Source organism: Acomys russatus, chromosome 28, assembly GCF_903995435.1.
Source record: "Acomys russatus chromosome 28, mAcoRus1.1, whole genome shotgun sequence".
NCBI lineage: Eukaryota > Metazoa > Chordata > Mammalia > Rodentia > Muridae > Acomys > Acomys russatus.
In genome coordinates this window covers 41,494,696-41,515,580 of record NC_067164.1, presented here as the reverse complement: position 1 = coordinate 41,515,580, position 20,885 = coordinate 41,494,696, and the positions used below count along the sequence as shown (strand labels likewise).

The following is a 20,885-nucleotide window of genomic DNA, read 5'->3' as shown; positions in this document are numbered from 1 at the left end:
GACGCTGTTGTTAAAATGGACTCATGATCTAGCAAGTTCCAACTTTCAAGTACTGGAGACGGGAAAGAACTGTTTCCACAAAGGGTTTGTTGTTTTTGAGACAGGGTTTCTCTCCAGCCCTGCTTGGCCTGGACCTCACTCACTCTGTAGACCAGGCTGCCCTTGACCTCAGAGACCCACTGCCTCTACCTCTGAGTGCTGGGACTAAAGACGTACGCCACTACCACCCGCCTCAGAGCCATATATATTTTTTAAGACAAAGGAGGAAATAAAATATCAGTGAAGACGTTGAAGACTTCGTGGAATGGGATTTGCACAGGGCCTAGAAAGCTTCATATAATGTTGGTAACTGGAATCTAAGTAATAACTACCTTTAAAGGTTATTATTTAAAGCTCTTACTAACTTTAAAATCATACAGCTAGGGATGAACTTTGGAGTTAAATCCACATTTGTCTTGTTCCAGAGTCAATGATTGTAACTAGTGTCACAGCCTACTGTGTGGAGTCACTGTATGGCACAAGTTATTTCCCATTCCCAGAGTCATCTGTTGGGACTCTGTTTACCACCTGTTTACATTTGAATTTTCTGTCTTCAGTGACAGAACTGTCAGCAGTTAAGTATGACATTTCACAGTTTATTCTAAACTCTTGTCTAGATTTTTGAAAAATAGTTTTTCTTACATAAAAATATATCAAAAATATTTCAAAATATATTTTATTAATTTATTCATATTATATCTCAATTGTTATCCCATCCCTTGTATCCTTCAAAAATATTTTTTAATTAAAAAAAAATCCATCTTTGCCAAGTGTTCCTTTAGATTTATTCCTTATAGGGCTTTTTCTTTTTTATATGAAAAATGCTTAGTGAAAAGACTTTAAAAACAACAAGAAGGAATTTTGACATTTACAAATACATATTTCAAAATAATGTTGGCTAAATTTACTTTGGGCGACATAGGAGCAACATTGTTTCATTCTTTTCTCAATCCTCACCCTCGGCAGTTTCTGTGAAATGTGCTAGGAGCCTCCACCTTATTCATCTACGGCTATCCTGAACACATCATTTTGATCACTCAGATAACAATAGTCTGAGGAGGACAAATTTTCATGAGCCAGCCTGACGCCATGACAGGCTTCAGATTCAGCCTCAGGCTGACCAGGCCTGAGTTTCAGTTTCTCAGAAAATGAAACTGCACTTCCTGGAAAAACAATAAATCTCAGGCAACCAATCAGCTTCTGCGCTGACACCTGGCCTGAGACAAAAACAATGACTTAGTAACTACCCTGGAAAGTCCCTCTGTATCCCTAGACCATTTGCTAACCAATCACTGTAAAGGTTATCTCACCACCCCTAACTGTCCTTAGATTAAGCCTGCGAGCTCATTTCAGGGTCGCCATTTTGTGAAGGTGGTGACCTTTGCATGCTGGAAATTTCTGCAGAATAAAAGCTCTTTGCTTTTGCATACTGCCTGAGTCTGGGGCCTTTCTTTTGTATCTCACTCAGACCCTAACAGTCACAAAGATGGTGTCTCCTTGTTTTGCAGAATTTTACAGATCCTTTGTGATGAGTATATTAGTTATTTTTCAGTTGCTGTGATAAAATACTATGACCAAGGCAACTTACATAAGAAAGTCTGTTTTGGCCTCTGGTCCCAGAAGAATAAGAGTGCATCATGAGCCGGGCAGTGGTGGTGCCCGCCTGTAATCCCAGCACTTGGGAGGCAGAGGCAGGCACAGCTCTGTGAGTTGGAGGCCAGCCTGGTCTACAAAGTGAGTCCAGGACAGCCAGGGCTACACAGAGAAACCCTGTCTCAAAAACAAAACCAAAACAGACAAAAAGAGTGCATCATGGCAGGCAGGACGGTATAACAGCAAGCAGCAGGAGTGAGATCAAGCTAACATCTTCAAATGCAAGCACAAATCAGAAAGAAAAGCCTGGAAGGGGCATGAGGCCTGATGCCTCCTCTAACAAGGCTGCATCACATAAACCTCCTGAAAGGGCACCACCTACTGGGAACCCAGTGTTCAAATCCACAGCCTATGGGGATGCCTCATTCAGAACACCACAATAATATTAGGGTTCTTTGATTTGTTAATATACTTAGTTTATGGAGCTGGAGAGGTGGAGCACTGATTGATCTTCCAAAGGACCCAGGTTCAGTTCTCAGCAACTACATGGTAGCTAACAACCATCTGTAACTCTAGTTCAGGGCATTTCTTTTTGCCTCTAAGGACACTGGACTCAGGCCTGTGTGCACCTACACACACACACACACACACACACACACACCCCACAACTATACATGGAGGCAAGACACCTGTACATATAATTACAATTTTAAATCTCAAAAATGCTTTAAATAAAACATTAGGATGAATAATTTACTTCTTTTCCATTTTTAGGGAAGGGGAGTCAGGGCATAGAATGCAGATTTAGATGAGCAGGCCTGTATGTATGATGAATATTACATGTCAGCATCTTCTGGCATGAACGACATGCTCAGTAGTAATAGCATGCTTTGGAAATGATGAGTTTTGCTAGTCAGTAGTACCCTTTACAGAAAGCACCTTCCATGTTTGGTCATGGCTGGGGATCTCTCTAGAGAAAATGCACAGACAGACAGACATGATTGTGTGAAAGAGAAAATCCTGTTTCACAACCTAAAAATGAAAAATGAAAAAAAAATATGGCTAGCTGAAGGCACGATATGAAAATAGAAAGAAAACTGTCCTCTTAGAGCAACAGTTCTCAACCTGTGGGTCATGACCCCTTTTGGGGTTGAGCAGCCCTTTCACAGGGGTCACTTAAGGCCACTGGGAAACACAGATGTCTACATAAAGACTCATTACAGTAGCAGCATTACGTTCATGAAGTAGCAATGAAAATAATTGTGTGGTTGATGTCACCACAGCCTGAGGAACTGTATTCAAGGGCTGCAGCACTAGGAAGGTTGGGAACCACTGCTCTGGAGGGAAATGCACTAGCACAACCCAGAGCCATCCCTTCCACGCAGTTGTTCTCAGACTGACAGAGAGCTTGTCTGCTTTCTCACTTCAAACTCGGAAAGTGCTACTTCCTTTCCCTCTTCTTTCTAGTTCCCTCCTCACACCTGTGGAGAGCACATGCTTGGCTGCCTATTGTCTCTCCCTCAGATTCCCTTCTGTGCTCCTTTTGAAGTCTCCAAGGCCAGACACTACACAAGGGACTCTGCATCCTACAGTGACCTGATCAGAGAAACAACTGTTACTATAATTTATTTAGTGGGTTCCTCACCTCAGCACTTAGCTGACTTTCATAGGTTTAATTAGATATCTATTGCAATGAATAAATTACTCCAAAGCTTGTGGCTTAAAACAACAGTAAACTTTGTTAGTTTTCATAGTTTTATTTGTTAGGAACAAGTTATTTAGTAGTTTAAGCCTGGGGTCTTCCATGAAAAAAAAGCATAACTGGGCTTTTGCAAAGAGCCACAGTCAAAATGTCACATTGTATTTGGTTACCTGACATTTCCCAAGGACTCTTGGTCCACTTTTGTCAGTTACTCATTTTATCTTGTCTAGTCTGTTTTGACCGCTGACAGGAGTCTTCAGTACCTCTCCACATGGACCTCTCCAGGCTTTTACAATGTGTCCCATGGTATGCTGACTAGCTCTCCCCAGCATGAGCTAAGAATCCTTGTGGTAGGGAGTATGTCTTTATGACTTAGCCTTGGAAGTTACTAGAATGCTTTACGAATTACACAGGTCATTTCTGATTTAGTGATTCAGACTGTAGACCATCAAAGCCTGTGACAACCAGGAGACAAGGATCACGGGAGCCATCTTGGAGACAATCTGCCACAAAAATTTAGATGAGTTTTAGGAAAATAAAAAGAGATAAACTGTAGTTAAGGATTTGTTGTTGTTGTTAGTTTGTTTTTTGTTTTGTTTTTTCAAAACAGAGTTTCTCTATGTAGCCTTGGTTGTCCTGGTCTTGCTTTGTAGACCACGCTGCCCTTGAATTCACAGAGATCTACCAGTCTTTGCCTCCCGAGTGCTGGGATTACAGGTGTGCGCCACCATACCCAGCTGTTAAGGATATTTTTAAGAGGATAAATTTGTGTTAGCTGCAGAAAACATGGTGGTTAGTTTGCTTGAGATTATCTAGAACATGTGGCAATATTCATGAATGTGCTAATGAAAGTTTAAATTTGGATTCTCATATTAGCCCAGTGGAACTTGCCCAAACAAATGTAAGCAAAGAGAATTCATTGAACTATAGCAGTACTAAACAGAAACTTCAACATTCTGCAAACAAATTCAAAGCAAATGATGCTTTTTCTGCCTCTGGAATTGGAGAAAACATATTCAAAGTACCACCCTTTTCTGTTGCATCTCAGCCTCATGACATTCAAGGTAATTTCTTATTCAGTTGCTTCTTATTAAAAGACAAACTAATTTGCATTTCTTAGCATGAAGGAAAATATAAAGTAGAGTAAATAAGTTCTCTCTCTGTGTGTAATTTATGCATTTCTTTATTATGTTGCATTATTTTTTAGCTATATCTTAATATGTTTAACTTGCCTCTCAGTAAAATGTTATACAAATTTTATTGGTGCTGTTTTATGGAAATGGTTAAAAATATCCATATAATGTTTTTAGGCACAACACCAAATGGCTTAGGTTCCTTGAAGGCTGTCACAGAAATCCGTATCCTTTATTTTACAATAGCTACTTTATATTAATGAAATCATAAATTTAATTTTTTTGTTTCATTGTACTCTTGTGGATTTGTTTTGGATAGCATAGAAAAGGATGGGAACCTCATCTTTTGGGTCATGTAAGAGATACACTGTGTTAACAGTCAGAGCTACTCCAGTGTGGTCTGCAGGCTGGTCCAGCTTGGAAACTGTGTCAGTCTGTGACAGTACAACACAGAAATCAGATTTGTAGCCTTGGAAGAACTTTGTTGTACTTACTTACATATAGGTACAGACCACGTCTTTTGGTGGGGTTAAAATAAATATAAACACGATTGGTTAACTACAAGAAAACAGGACATTTTGTGAAATTGAGGGCATTTTTACTGACTGTTGTCTTAGAAGGAACCTCATTTGAAGTTTATGAATTCAAGGTTGCATGCCTGGGCATTTCTAATGTGGATACTCGAGTGTGTTCAGAATATTCTGGTAGTAATATCCCTTTTACATCTGCAAAGCAGGCAGTGAATTTCAGGTATTGAGCAGTGTCTTTGTTATTTTTCTATTGCTGTGATAAAATACCATGACCAAAGTAATTTATAGAAGAAAGCGTTTAATTGGGCTTACAGTTTTAGAGGCTGGAGAGATGGCTCAGATGCTAAGAACACTGACTGTTCTTCCAGAGGTCCTGAGTTCAATTCCCAGCAACCACATGGTGGCTCACAACCATCTATAATGAGATCTGGTGCCCTCTCCTGGTGTGCAGGTGTACAAGCAGGCATAACATTGTATACATAATAAATAAATAAAATAAATCTTTAAGAAAAAAGAATCTATGATGGAAGAGCAGAGTGGCAGTCCATAGCAAGCATGTTGGCTGAGAGCAGCTGTGATCTGCAGGTGGAAGCCAGAGAAGCCTGAGAAGAGAAGCAGTGGTTTGAAACCTCACAGCCCACCCGCAGTGACACCCTTGTCCAACAAGGCCACACCTCCTAATCCTTCCCAAATCGGTCTACAAACCGGGAACCAATGGTAGACTCCAATAAAAGCTGGATTGGCAGAGCCAGTGACTAGCCATAGCCTGAAACAGCCAGCTCCAGTTTTAGAGCCTGACTTAATATATGAACAGAAAGCTAAGGGGAGACACTTGAGGCCAACATCTGGGGTGCCACATACACATGCATAATATGCATTTGTACCAGTAGAAGGGGAACTTAAGAAGTAGTTTGGTAATAGGGAGTTAACTACTGTCTGCTTAGACCTAGACGGCCTATTCGTAAGGACTAGCTTCTGTAGTATCAGAAATACCATGTGAGCCTCCAAAGGAGGGAGACAACCAGCCGATTGATCAGCCATGATGCTATGAACATGTTAATGACCAGCATGGCATGATATTCATAAGGTGCAGTGGTGGCCCATGTACCCTAGAGCCACAACAGCTCTCTAACCGGACATAAGGCCCACTCGGGGGAAGGGAGCCATGCTGGTACTGGAGACCAGCTCAGCCGTCAGTCGTGGACCTGAGGAGGACCTACAGCGGCCACTTTGCTACTCCAGCTTGACCCTAACAACAGTCTAAACATGTGTCCTTTTACCTACAGAAAAGGGTGATCTTTACCTCTAACAAGAAAACCTCCCTTTGCAATAGACAGAGTCCATTACAGAAAATCACAACCAATTAAAATGCAGACTTGTAGAGCCCAGTCCCAGTGGATACAACTACAAAACACTCCCCCATCCCACTCAGGGAACATTGCAGACATGGGGGCATTTGCTGTGAGAGTGTCTCCTATTAGAAACTGTACTCATAAAGTTTGGGTACCATGGCTACCCAAATGTGAGATGAACAAGGATGACACCAATGCACATGTCAGGGTGGAAGGGAAAGTCCATGAGGCCTCAGCCCTACACAGAGAACTATAGCAACCGAGGACAGCTGGGAGTGGAGAGTTGTCCTCTACAGTTCCAAACAGTCAGCCCCAAAAACATACATACAAACACCAGCATACATATTATATTCGTAAATATATGCAGGCAGAAACAGTGAAAAAGAGTCATGAATTTGAAGGAGGACAGGGAAGGGTATATGAGAGGGGCTGGATGGGGTAGAAAGGGAGAAATGTAATTATATCAACATGTAATTTAAAATACTGTCTGGTTCCCTGCATGATGGGATGTTTAACACTGTCCTTTGCAGGGTGCCAAAGGCTTTCCATGTTACAGCAGCATGTTCTGCTGGGTCTGTTGTTTAGATGTCATTATTGAGGCCACTGTCTACACTTATTTGCATTGGTTTATTTTACTTTACTTTTGGTTTTTTGAGACAGGGTTTCTCTGTGTAGCCTTGGCCATCCTGGACTCGCTTTGTAGACCAGGCTGGCCTTGAACTCACAGCGATCTGCCTGCCTCTGCCTCCTGAGTGCTGGGATTAAAGGCGTGTGCCACCATGCCCAACACACTGGCTTATTATTTTAAAATTTTATATATTGCCAAATTCACTAATCTTGTGTAATTTGTTATTTAGAAGTATGTGTCTGGAGTAAAAGAGAGAAGAGTTTTTGGATTGCTTGGACACATATATTTGCAGACTCCTGCTCAGTACTTTACTGTAATTGAGTCCTCAGGAGAGCTAGTCAGGCTGCTCCGGCTGCAGCCCTGCCATCTTCAGCTGTGCACACCCCATGTAACAAATGATTGTAGCATACTGCTGAAAGTTTATGGAACAAAAGAAAATTTGATTTTGAGTGTTGACAGTGATGATAGATGACGCATTTACCGGCTGAGGTTTATTGTGCACTGGGAGACTGAATCTACATCTACTCTATATGAAAGATTCATTTTTGTGAATATAAATTGTTGTAGAACTATCTAATGAGAGAAAAGCCAGCATGATAGGCCACTCCTAGGCTTGTTATAAATAAAGATTTCATATGGAAAGACATTCCTTGAGGGAAAATGTGATTCTTTCAAATGCTGATAGACTGACAAACTCTAAAATTTATTTTTATTTTGTCACACACACATATATATATATTAAAGTTTTTATTTTCATTTGTGTGCATGTGTGTGTGCCTGCTTGTTTGTATATATTATGACAGTATTGTGACATGCTGAAAGTAAAATGAAGATTTGAAATTAACTATATGGTTTAATAGTTGTAAACTTAAATTAACTTAGGCTCTGTTCTGTGCCTGTGAATATGCCAATGGAGAAAAGAGCGAATCTCTGTCCTTGAGTTACTGTTCTCGTGATGGAAAGTGAGGGTGAGGTAGATCTGAGTAATTGTAACTGTGTGTAAATATATTATATGATATTTCAAAAGTGATGAGATTATAGAGAAAGAAAATGTAGAGTAAGGTAAAGGAGAATTAAATCAGGACTGCTGGAATTGAAGGATCAAGATACAGAATTTAATAAGATAAACAGGGCAAGTCTTTTTAAGATGGCGAGGTGTAAGCAGTAAGGTGAAAGAGCCAAGGAAACTCGAGGGAAGAATGAAGCACAAAGCCACATGAGAGATGTCAGGGCAGGTACATGCCGATTCTTTGAACAGTAGAGGCCATCATAACTAGAGGAGGCGCGTGTAAGGCTAACGGATCAGAGGGTCTAGAATGAGAGCTAGAGGCATGCAGCTGGGAGACAGGACTCAGGGCTTGTAGGCATCTGCTTGGAGGGAAGGGGGATTTAAAGACATCACTGTAACAATCCACGAGTACTCAAATACCTTATAAAATAGTTGTTAGACAACTGTGCTCTCAAATGTATTTATTTTCATTTGTGTGTATGTGGATGTTCCTGCCTGTCTGTATATGCACTACCTGTATGCAGGTGTCCATAGAAGCCAAAAGAGGGCAGTGGATGGCTGGAGCTCCATCACAGGTGTTGGTGAGCTGAGGGCAGTGGCTCGCTGGAGCTTCACCACAGGTGTTGGTGAGCTGAGGGCAGTGGATGGCTGGAGCTCCATCACAGGTGTCAGTGAGCTGAGGGCAGTGGATGGCTGGAGCTCCATCACAGGTGTCAGTGAGCTGAGGGCAGTGGGTGGCTGGAGCTCCATCACAGGTGTTGGTGAGCTGAGGGCAGTGGGTGGCTGGAGCTTCACCACAGGTGTTGGTGAGCTGAGGGCAGTGGGTGGCTGGAGCTCCATCACAGGTGTCAGTGAGCTGAGGGCAGTGGATGGCTGGAGCTCCATCACAGGTGTCAGTGAGCTGAGGGCAGTGGGTGGCTGGAGCTCCATCACAGGTGTTGGTGAGCTGAGGGCAGTGGATGGCTGGAGCTCCATCACAGGTGTCGGTGAGCTGAGGGCAGTGGATGGCTGGAGCTCCATCACAGGTGTTGGTGAGCTGAGGGCAGTGGATGGCTGGAGCTCCATCACAGGTGTTGGTGAGCTGAGGGCAGTGGGTGGCTGGAGCTCCATCACAGGTGTCAGTGAGCTGAGGGCAGTGGATGGCTGGAGCTCCATCACAGGTGTTGGTGAGCTGAGGGCAGTGGGTGGCTGGAGCTCCATCACAGGTGTCAGTGAGCTGAGGGCAGTGGGTGGCTGGAGCTCCATCACAGGTGTCAGTGAGCTGAGGGCAGTGGATGGCTGGAGCTCCATCACAGGTGTCAGTGAGCTGAGGGCAGTGGATGGCTGGAGCTCCATCACAGGTGTCAGTGAGCTGAGGGCAGTGGGTGGCTGGAGCTCCATCACAGGTGTTGGTGAGCTGAGGGCAGTGGATGGCTGGAGCTCCGTCACAGGTGTTGGTGAGCTGAAGGCAGTGGGTGGCTGGAGCTTCACCACAGGTGTTGGTGAGCTGAGGGCAGTGGGTGGCTGGAGCTCCATCACAGGTGTTGGTGAGCTACCTGACGTTGGTGCTAGGACAGAATTTGGATTCTCTACAAGAGCAGCAAGCACTCTAAACTACTGAACCATCTTTCCAGTACCCTAATAAATTATAAAGGCCTCAACTGTAGGAGCTCATTCTCTTTTGTAGCCCTAGATATGGTAATGCATTTTGCATATAGTGGTAATAAATATAGTTGACCAATTGCAACTTCACAACAAGAGTGCCATTAAAAATCCCCGAGGGGGCAGCATCGGCTGGCCTCAGAGCAGTGGCTCACAACCCTCCCTAAAGCTGTGACCCTTCAATACAGTTCCTCCTTTTGTGGTGACACCCAACCATAAAACTGTTTTGTTTCCACTTAATAACTGTAATTTTGCTACTATTATGAATTGTGATGTAAATGTCTATGTTTTCTGATGGTCTTAGTGGCCTCTATGAAAGCGTCATTTGATTCCCATTGAGAACCACTGCCTTAGAGACTGGGATGATTATTTACTCTTTATATTCTATTAATATTTTAAAACTTTCTAATAGGGGAAGTGTGATCCAAGTTCATCTTATTGATCAAATATGCTGATAATTATTAAACGACACAAATAATATAAAAAAAGAAGAGATTCAAGATTAAATGACCAGAAACACATCTCAACAAATGAAACCCAGTCAAAATCAGCATTTAACAAGTGAACAGTTAAACATGAAAGAAAATATGAAAATCAGTGTCTTAGTCAAGACAAGTAAGAAAAAACAAACTAAAATAATAGTTGTGATAGGCATGTCTCCACATATTCAAATCTCCATCATATTTACCTCTTAAGTTATATCCCTTATATAAGCTTTTGTTTTCCCATTGGGGTTTTTACAAGTTCTTTTTAGAATAAGGAATGTGGAAGCAGAGTAGAATAATTATCATTTCTTTTATTTTTAAACAATCTTGTTTGCATGTGTGTTTTGTCTGCATGTATTGTACCTCATTGTTACTTTGTGCCTAAAGGGGTCATGAGAAGGCATCAGATCCCATGTAACTTGAATTATGGTTATGAACCACCATGTGGGGGCTAGGAATCTAACCCAGGATCTCTGCCTTGGTTAACTGCCTAACCATTTCTCTAGCTCCCTTCCATTAATTCTTGAGATGCTAAAATAGCAACTGTTAAAGCCTTATCATTAAATACTATGGGATTCAATGGCATTGTAACAGAATTTCTAAATTAAAAGTAAAGACTTTAAAATTCTGAAATATTTAATTTCTTAATGTTATTCAAAGCATCAAAATTTAGAAGTATATTCAAAGAATTCCCTTACTTCAACTACATACAGTCCAAAGCCTTTGATGATGTAAGTATCTCACCTTTAGTTACTTGTCCTCCTCTGCGGGTGGGGTGGGCGCATAGTCTGCATGCTAGTATATTTTAGATTAGGAAATACTTGTAAATGCGAGCATGAGAGTCACAGAGGTGGGTTGGCTTGTGCTTATTAAATTTGTAATAATTTTACTGAAGTGTAAAGGAATGATTTCCTCTTAGGTCCAGCATATCATTTTGACAAAATAGTGAGATGTGACAAGATGTGCTGTGCTCGAATTTGAAATGCCTAGAGCAGGGCTGCAGTGAGGAGCTGTAGAGCAGGGCTGCAGTGAGGAGCTGTAGAGCAGGGCTGCAGTGAGGAGCTGTAGAGCAGGGCTGCAGTGAGGAGCTGTAGAGCAGGGCTGCAGTGAGGAGCTGTAGAGGTGGACGCATTGGAAGCAGCAGTCCTTATTTTCTTACAGTGTGTTTTCTAGACAGTTGAGGATATATAAAAAAAGTTCTATATAATAATAATTAATTCAATTTTATCTCAGCTTCTGTACACAGATAGGAATTTTGTGATTTGTGCCCCCACTGGTTCTGGGAAAACTGTGGTGTTTGAGCTAGCAATAACAAGGCTGTTAATGGAAGTACCATTGCCATGGTCCAACATGAAAATTGTTTATAGTAAGTATATGATGTGAAATTTATGATTAATTATAATCAAAGATTGAAGCAGAAATGAAGTCAATTCAGGACGTAGAAATTATTTGGTAGCTCATACGTCGTTAATGTACTTAGCTGTGGTGCTGTGGCGGAGCCGTGACAAACCCTTCACACAACACTCCCAGCCACACACCCCCTCTTTGTTGCTCACATGTGAGCGTGGCTCTGCACACTGAGCTCAGGCCTTGCCCGTGTTAGGTGAGCCTGCCACTTAGTGTGACTCCAGCCCTCTGTACATTTTAGTAAAGACGTGCCACAGTTGGTTCATTTCTTACATTATATTTGCAACATATTTTTCCAGAGTTGTACATAAAAATAATACTTGAGTAAGGATTTGAACTTTATATTTTTAAAAGAGGACAGTCAAAACAACAAGTAATCATGTCTTACAATCTTAGATGTTCACATGGACGCATCTGCTCTCCTCTGTGGGTGTACACCTCGTTAGGCCCCCACAGTAGTACATGCACACAACTGAAGAGTTGCTGGTCACAAAGGCTCTTCATGAAGATGCCTTACTCACTTGCTCGATTTCTCCCGTGTTTGGGTTGCCTGAGGAGTCACTTGTGTGTCATTTTTCCCTGGTGATTACTTTTATAATTTACTATGTTTGTATTGTCAGCTTTTACTTTATCAGTAGGACACAGCAATAGATGTGTTTTTAGCCTAATTTTATTAGCTAGACTTTGAGAAAACAATTTTAAAATTACACTGGTATTCAAAATAAATGTTATTTCAGTGGCGCCAATAAAAGCCCTTTGTAGTCAGCGGTTTGATGACTGGAAAGAAAAATTTGGACCACTAGGCTTGAATTGTAAAGAACTTACTGGAGACACCGTAATGGATGACCTATTTGAGATTCAACATGCCAATATAATTATGACAACTCCAGTGAGTATTATTTTTTGTTTCATTATTTACTTGAAAATATTTATCTTTGTTAAGAAAATTTGTTAAAATACAAAGTATAAGCACATATTTTCAACATAAGCAAATTACCATAAAAGGTACTAGTGTTCAGGACATGGAGAGACCACGCATAAATAAACGTGGAAGAGAAAAGACCACATACATGAACAATGAGTAAAGCAAATCCAGTGTGTAATTGTGGATAGTCTATAGTCATGTTTATTCCTCCATTCGTTGTCCAAGTGTGATTATAGAAGTGGTGCCTTGATAGGGCCTAAACATGTGTAGTTAGCAGCTAGAGAGCTGGCTCCGTGGTCAAGAGCACTGGAGCTCTGCTAGGGAGCTGAGTGTCATCCCCAGCGCCCACATGATGGCGGACAGTCTCGGGAGATCGGATAGCCTTTTCTGGTCTTCACAGGCACTGCATACATGTGTGGCATAGACATATATGCAAGCAAAACATCTACACATGTAAATATGAAGTATGTAATTAATCTGTAACGTGATTAAATAAATTTTTTTAAGACTGAAGGCGTAGTGTTTTAAAGCTTTTAAAATCACTTAAGTGACTTTTGATCCTTATCTCGTTGCAGAGATTTTAAAGAATCAACTAAAATACTGCCCTTTCTTTGTAGCATGCCTGATAAAATGTCTCAGTATCTTAAATAATACCTGTAGTTTCTTAATAAGGAACTGTGCTTTTCCTATAGGAGAAGTGGGACAGCCTGACTAGGAGGTTGAGAGACAACTCTTTCATCCAACTGGTTCGCCTGTTTCTCATTGATGAGGTAGTGAAAATGTTAATTTTTAGAGATAAACATAAAATAATATTTGCAAATGCATAGAAAGAAATGACATTTTTAGTAAACTAATGGATTTAACCCTTTTAAATGGAAAATACTTATTTTTTCAAGGGAAAGTATCGTTACTGCATATTTTAATTGAGTAAACAAATTTTTAGTTTTGTAACTAATGATTCTCTTGACTTCTTGCTTAGGTGCACGTTATAAAAGATGAGCACCGTGGCCCAACGCTTGAGGTTGTGGTTAGCAGAATGAAGACTGTGCACTCGTCATCTAGGGCCGTGAGAAGGGCCGTCCCTGCGCCCGTAAGATTTGTAGCCGTATCTGCTACCATTCCCAACGCCGAGGATGTAAGTCAAAAGCCTCACTTGCTTGACTTTTATTATTTACAGGATGTGTAGTCATTTTGATCTCAGGGAAATATGATGATATTTCCTGTCAATCACTTAATAAATTTAGTAGAAAAGTGTACATAGGAAGTTAGTGCCAGGCTTCATTGGTGTAACGAAGTCACAGCTATAAAAGTTGATAAAAATGTCATAGAATATTTTCAGTGCAAATCTGTTATTAGCTTTTATCTAAAATTCATGGTTTCACTTATTTCAGACACCATATAAATTGGCTAGTCATGTGTGATGGAAGAGCTGACTAATTGTGTGACAGAGAATAAAAACAGTGGCTGAGGTGACCATGCACTTTCCCTCAGCTCCACATGCCTGTGTGTGGTAAGCACTAGTGATCGTTGCACAAGTGCAGTTGTGTGGACCTGCCCTTGGTGTCCATGAGGGTGATTCCATGTGCGCTGGGTCATGAGGTCATAGTCAGACAGTTGTTTGTAGTGTTATACTTTGTATCACCACAAAAGACTTTTAATTTAAGTCCTAAGCAAACTTTTTATTTTATGATATGTTTATGGGTGTTTTGCCTGCATGTATGTTTGTGCATGCTTTGTGCTCTTGGAGGCCAGAAAAGGGCATTGGATCCCCTGGAACTGGAATTACAGATGCTTGTGAGCTGCCAGGTAGGTGCTGGGAGTTGAACCCAGGTCCTCTGCAAGAGCAACCAGTGCTTATAACCTGTGAGCCATCTCTCCAGCCCCTAAGAAAACTTCTAAAAAGCTAGTATACAGTTTACTTTTTCTCACTCCTATTTACTCCCCAGCCTATGATGGTTTGGCACTACCTAGAAATTATTTTTGTAAGTAGTTGATATATTGTCTCTTCCAATGGCAAATTTGTTTATCTTTAACTTTCTTACTCTCAAAATTACAAGTGGTTTTATTCATGTTCAAGAACAATATAGAACTTTTGTTCTTTTAAATGAGTAGACAGGTTATAGAGGGCAAAAAGCCCTTGTGCACACAATAAGCAAGGAAAAGTTAAACACAGAGCCATCTCTTCAAAGGACCGCGTGCTTAGCTGCTGTCTGGGATGCGTGGGAAGAATGTGGTTTGCAGCCTGTGACCCTGTGCCAGCTGCTGAGTCAGGATCCTCCTGTGTCCCCAAGAGTCTATGTTCTGCTTATCCCTAGTGTGTCTGTACTTTACAGACACATGTTCGTACAGCAGCCTAAGTGACTTCTGTTATCTTAGAGCCAGGCCAAGCCTGACACCCACAGGCATTATGTTTACCTCAGTCGTTCTCCCTGGACCCTAAACCTTGGGCATCGTCTCTGAGTCAACAGTGCTCATTCCTGTGAAAGAAGCCAGAGGTAGTACTTTGTAAAGAATCGCAGTGTGAGCACGTCTTATTTGTGGTCTGAGGGGACCCTGTAGGTGTCGGTGTGGGCAGGAATCTACAAAGAGGTGAGAATGAAAACTCAGTTCAGATTGACGTCATCAATCTGGATCAGACTTGGGGAGTCTGGCTCCACGAGGCTCGTTGTCAGCATATTTAAACACAATACTATCTGGAAAAGAGTTTCCAGGCAACAGTCATTCCAATTCCAGGTGCACAGTAAAGCTGAAGGTGGGACTACTTAGAAACCCCTCTACAAAGTGCAGGTGACCGTGAGGGCGGGCTCGACGCTAAAGGGTCCAGATCTGGTGTAGCCTCTGAGACAGCACAGAGGTCAGCAGGCTGTAAAGTCCATGTGACATCCCCCCTAAGCATGGGTTCAGTTAACTGGGAGCTAGGGAAGGAGAGGCTGGGATAAACATTCTGGGGGATTTGGTGAGGTCTGCTGCCACAGATAGCAAAATGGACACCAGGTCTTTAACAGTATCCACTCCCAAGTTTTTGGGTGGAAAAACAGATATCTCCTCCATTGAGTAGTGGCCCCATGTTTAACATTCCTGGTTTTCCTAGTGATCTGTGGGCAAAAAGACCTTTGTGCCCCCCAACAGGTGTTCATTTGAGACTGAGTTAATTGTTACCAGAAAACTTTTTTTTCCAAAAAATATGCCGTGCTTAGATACTGCTAAAAATAAAGCAGCTGGTGTCAGACTCTTGAAGTTTGATCCAGCACCCAATTCCTAAGTCACACTAAACCAAGTTTCATTCTTAACTCACCTGGACCATGTCCCTGCTGGCTGTAAAGCACACAGAGACCTCCCACAACAAGTCTCATTGTGTAGCCCTAGCTTGCCTGGAACTCACAGAGATCCACCTGCCTCTATCTCCTGAGTGCTGGCATTAAAGGCGTGAGCCACCACGCCCAGCTCATAAAGTACATCTTAACCAGAGCACCATAGACTCATTATACATATTTTTGTTGTTTTTACCTATAAAACATTTCCATCACATCAAATATTCTTTACTTTTTGTGGCTTTTTTATAAAGACTTATTTATTTATTTATTATGTATACAGTGCTCTGCCTGCATGTACACCTGCAGGCCAGAAGAGGGCATCAGATCACATTACAGATGGCTGTGAGCCACCATGTGGCTGCTGGGAATTGAATTCAGGACCTTTGGAGGAGCAGTCAGTGCTCTTAACCTGTGAGCCATCTCTCCAGCCCCGTGTGGCTTTATTTTTAATATACTTATCTAACCTTATAATATAGTATTATTTCCATTTTCTGTTCTAAACTACTGAAGTTAATATATCTTTGAAGGTATACTTACTTATTTTCTTAGTACGATATGGAATAAACAATGCCAAAGGCTAGTTACACTTTCAGGAGGCACTGCCTTTAGTAAATGTTACACTTGATTATTTAAGAAGTCATTTCTCTATTTTCTGTTAGCAGCCATTTTTAATATCCTAACATTAGATAACATAATAATGAAATTATTTTGTGATAGTAAACATTTCTGAAATGTACATATTTATTTTTAAGATCTTTACTTCATTGATTTTTTGTTGAGTGAATTATTTTTAATAATTAATCAACATTAAGTTTTTTTAACCAAGTAGTGATGTCCTTTACCTTTTTTCACACTGATATACTATTTTTTTATTGATTTGTAGCAATTATAAAAATACCATCACATTCTTGAAAGTGTCTTCATTACAGTAGTCACTGGTTCTGTGAACACTGGCTTCTTTTCTTGTCCTTTTCCTCAATATACTCACAAAATAAAAATGTTTATCCTTGGCCATCCATTGCTATAGAACTGCACATTCTTGTGTGTTCTTATTCTTTTCCATAATAACCTTGCAACTATGTCTGTGTTCCTGCCTGTGCAAGAAGAAACTGTTCCCTGGCCACTTTTATGGCGAGGCATAGAGCCCAGTTACTAACTGGAGCATGGGGATGAGGACGCTTACCACAGAATCAGGAGCTTATCAGTAATTCAAATGCTGGGCCTAAAGTGTGCTTTTGGCACTGCCATCTCTTGAGAGTTTATATGGGTCTGGAGAAGGGGGTCAAAGATTAAGAGCACTTCCTGATATTCCAGAGGGTCACAGTTCAGTCAGAACCTCACAACTGTCTGTAGCACCAGGTCCAAGGGATCTGATGCCCTTTTCTGCCCCTGTGTGCGCACGCGGGCACATGCACACATGCACGCACACACACACACACACACACACACACACACACACACACACGAATAAGTATTCTTAAAAAGCTTGTTTGCTCTTTGATGAGAAGACCAGCATAAGACAGTCACGGCTTTGCTACTGTGTTGCTCATGTTTAGGGAAGTGCAGAGGTTTCGGTCATTTCAGGAACAGTTCTAACAATACCCAGGACGCACAGTGCCACAGATACTTTGATTTTTATGACCAAATCTATTTTAATTCTAGTTTGGGCTCGTACTAATGACAAGTCAGAGCTCTACCATACAAGTGTCCTTATAGTCCTGAAGCACTGCTGTTGGTAGCACTGACTGTATCTGTATTTGTAGAGGAGTATTGGTGGAATAGGTAATGCTGAAAAAGATGAATTCATTGAATACTTTTAGACCTTGACTTTAAAGTGTCTATAATCGTGTTGTTTTTAGCTATAGAGCCTCACCAGAAAAAAAATGTAATGCACCTGCTTCTGTGTTCCCAGGTCGCAGAGTGGCTGTCAGACGGCGAGAGACCTGCTGTGTGTCTGAAAATGGATGAGAGCCACAGACCTGTGAAACTTCAGAAAGTGGTCCTGGGTTTCCCCTGTGGTAGTAACCAAACTGAGTTCAAGTTTGATTTAGCTCTCAACTATAAAGTTTACAGTGTTATACGGACATACTCCGACCAGAAGCCCACACTTGTGGTATGGATTCTTAGTTGCTGTTTGGGGTGTGGTGTTTAGTTTTTAACCTGATTGATACACAATATACCGATTTATTTTTAGTTTTGTGCAACAAGGAAAGGTGTGCAGCAGGCTGCTTCTGTTCTTGTAAATGACGCCAAATTTATGGTCACTGTGGAACAGAAACTAAGGTGTGTGGTTTTAATTTCTTGTGGGAGTTAAGAGGACTTTTGGGGTCACTTAGGAGAAATGAGAAAGTGGCTCATCCTTAACCTGGGATGGGTTTCTTACCTATACAATGGAATAACAGTGTCTTTGTGGATTGAATGGGAAAATGTGAAAGTGGAATTAAAAACAAAATTGTAGGTGCAGGGAAAAGAGGCCAAAGGAATTGTAAATAGCTTGGAGCCTTCTACTAGTTGGCAGTGAACGCAATGATCCTTTAGTCAGGGATAAGACGTCATCGCCCAGAACCTTGTCACCGCAGACCAGCCCTGGAAGCAGTCGTGGAAGATGTGTGGAATTCTCTGGGCGGCCCTTTGCATAGACACTGTTACTTCTAAAGCAAATCCCACTATGCTTTTAGCCCAGTCTTCCTGTGGAGACTGAAGCACCAGGCTGCAGGCTGCCTTCGCACCAGGTCACCCCTCTCTCTGTGTGGTGCACATAGTGTGGTTGTTTGTTTCAGGCAATCACTCTCTGAACAGAAGCATGTGCAGTATTTTACTTTCTCTTATGTCCTCTTCTTCGTAACTCAAGGGAAGTTTAATTCTGTGCTCTTCCCACCACTTTTTAAAAATCTATATCTTTTTATAGCTTTGAAGTTTTTCAGCAGTGAAACGCCAGCATTGGAAGGAATGAGACATTAAACACACAGATTTAAATCACAGCACTTCACTTTCACCAGCTCTGTGCCATCAGGCATAGTATCTCTCTCAACTTCAACTTATGTAACTTTCTTTTTTGTATTAATTTTTTTCCAGCACTGGAGATGAAACCTGGGGCCTTATTCGCAGGCTGTCAGGAGTTACATGACCAGCCTTCCAGCCTCAAGGGTTTGTTTTATTTTATTTTTGAAACAGAGTCTGACTCTGTGGCTGCATCTGACCTCAAGTTTGCAATTTTACCTCAGTCTCCCGAGTGCTGGAGTTATGAGTGTGTACCACCATACCCAGCATCAGTTAGCTTCCCTGTCTTAACCAGGCCTCAGGATAGGAGAATAAACTAACTTAGATACTCACATAAGGCAGCATTTCTAAAGTTCCTGTGTGTCCCACAGTGTGTTATTAGTAACAGGACACGTCTTTTCACCTACTCTTCATTTCATTCAAGTTTTTTTTTCTTCCTTTTTTCTTTTTGATGGGTTTTTTGAGATGGAGTCTCTCTATGTAGCCCTGGCTGTCCTGGACTCGCTTTGTAGACCAGGCTGGCCTCAAACTCACAGCGATCCTCCTGCCTCTGCCTCCCGAGTGCTGGGATTAAAGGCGTGCGCCACCACATCTTACTCTTCATTTTGTTGTAAATCCTTTAAAAAAATTGTGACTGAGAAAATTATACCTCACAGTTTCATATCTGCAGTAAGGAAATAGAAAGCACCATCATGGGGTACTCAGAGTTCCTTTTAAATTATCAAAACTCTTTAAAAAAAACTCCTCCTCTCCTTTAGCTTAATTTTCTTTACATAAATAATGTGTTTATGAACATATGCCATTGACAGAGAGAAGCATAGAATGCAAAAATAAGTTATGTTTTGTTTTTTTTGTTGTTGTTGTTGTTTGTTTTGTTTTGTTGCTTACTAATGATGTGGGGGGTTTTAAAAGTTGTCTTTCTTTCTGTTCCTGTAACACTAGGAATTGGAGTGGGGCCCTGTGCATGGAAGCTCCCTGCTTTATTGCTGACCTTCTCCCCAGTCCTGTCTTTGCTTTCTCCCAGCACAGCCCTTGCATGCCCTCACAGGCCTTCCACACCCACCTTCTTATTTCTTACAAACATTCCTGGGCAAATTATGGAGCAGCTTTCTTGTTCTGACCCCTTGCACATAATAACCATTTGCATTGTTTTTCTCTAAATTTTTGGTTTAGAAGTGAGTTTAATGTTATAGATAATGCATTCTGAACAGGAAGGCTAAATATTCTCTGCTGCCCCTATTGGCATATATTCATGAGGCATTTCATACAGTGTGCTGTGTTTCTCTTCCTCTTCCCACACTTTCCCTGAGATGCCCCTGCCATTTACAGATAGCTTTCAGTACTCGCCACTGCTAGAGCGCACCCCGGCTTCCACTGCCTGGGGCGTTCCCATACTACTGGAAGCAGGCCAAGACACACTCGCAAAAAGTATATGGGGAAAGTTTTCCTTTAATAAAACTTGTCCGAGCTTGTGAAGTTTTGTTTGTTTTGTTTTTTAAAAGTTAGGTTTCAGATGATGGTGTTGTGAAAATCTCTTTAAAATAATAAATTATTTCAGAATTTCCTGATGTTACAGGGAATAACAATAGTTTTATATTTTGATAGGTTACAGAAGTCTGCATATTCTATAAGGGATTCAAAGTTAAAAGGTAGGTTTAAAGACAATTTTCTTTTCTTTCTTTTTTTCTGGAAACTAACCTGGAGCCTCAGGCATGGCAATCCAAGCCTTCTACCAAGCCCCTAGCCTAGAGATGACTTCTGACAAGCATCTCTCACACAGCGGGGAGGGTCAGTGCTGATGCCATGGCAGCAGTGGCTAGCAGGTGGTGTGTTCCTACTGCAGATATTTTGGTGCGTGGTGTTGCCTACCATCATGCTGGAATGGAGCTATCAGATCGAAAATTGGTGGAAGGATTGTTCACTGCTGGAGATCTACCAGTGCTTTGTACGTAAAGCATACTTCTTGTGGATAGAGGAAAAAGTGTACATACTCTGATTCATTTCTCCCTAGAACTTAAAAAGAATTGTGTGTGTGTGTGTGAGAGAGAAAGAGAGAGAGACAGACAGACACAGACAGAGAGAATTCTTTGGCAGGGTTTAATTCTTTATCATTTTATTAAACAGTGC

At 41.4% G+C, this 20,885-nt stretch overlaps 1 protein-coding gene across 3 annotated transcripts in view; it reads left to right on the top strand.

Moving 5' to 3' along the window:
- The window catches only part of Hfm1 (helicase for meiosis 1), an 80,910-nt gene that overhangs the window by 7,446 nt on the left and 52,579 nt on the right, over positions 1 to 20,885 (top strand). For 2 of the 3 annotated variants that reach the window (XM_051170521.1, XM_051170518.1), the window contains exons 4-14: positions 4,142 to 4,398; positions 4,645 to 4,692; positions 10,773 to 10,843; positions 11,346 to 11,478; positions 12,257 to 12,408; positions 13,137 to 13,214; positions 13,424 to 13,579; positions 17,671 to 17,871; positions 17,953 to 18,041; positions 20,364 to 20,407; positions 20,602 to 20,703. In XM_051170521.1, coding sequence (XP_051026478.1) covers positions 4,142 to 4,398; positions 4,645 to 4,692; positions 10,773 to 10,843; positions 11,346 to 11,478; positions 12,257 to 12,408; positions 13,137 to 13,214; positions 13,424 to 13,579; positions 17,671 to 17,871; positions 17,953 to 18,041; positions 20,364 to 20,407; positions 20,602 to 20,703 — 1,331 coding nt within the window. The remainder of the gene's footprint in view (positions 1 to 4,141; positions 4,399 to 4,644; positions 4,693 to 10,772; positions 10,844 to 11,345; positions 11,479 to 12,256; positions 12,409 to 13,136; positions 13,215 to 13,423; positions 13,580 to 17,670; positions 17,872 to 17,952; positions 18,042 to 20,363; positions 20,408 to 20,601; positions 20,704 to 20,885) is intronic. The other variant, XM_051170520.1, reaches the window with a different exon arrangement.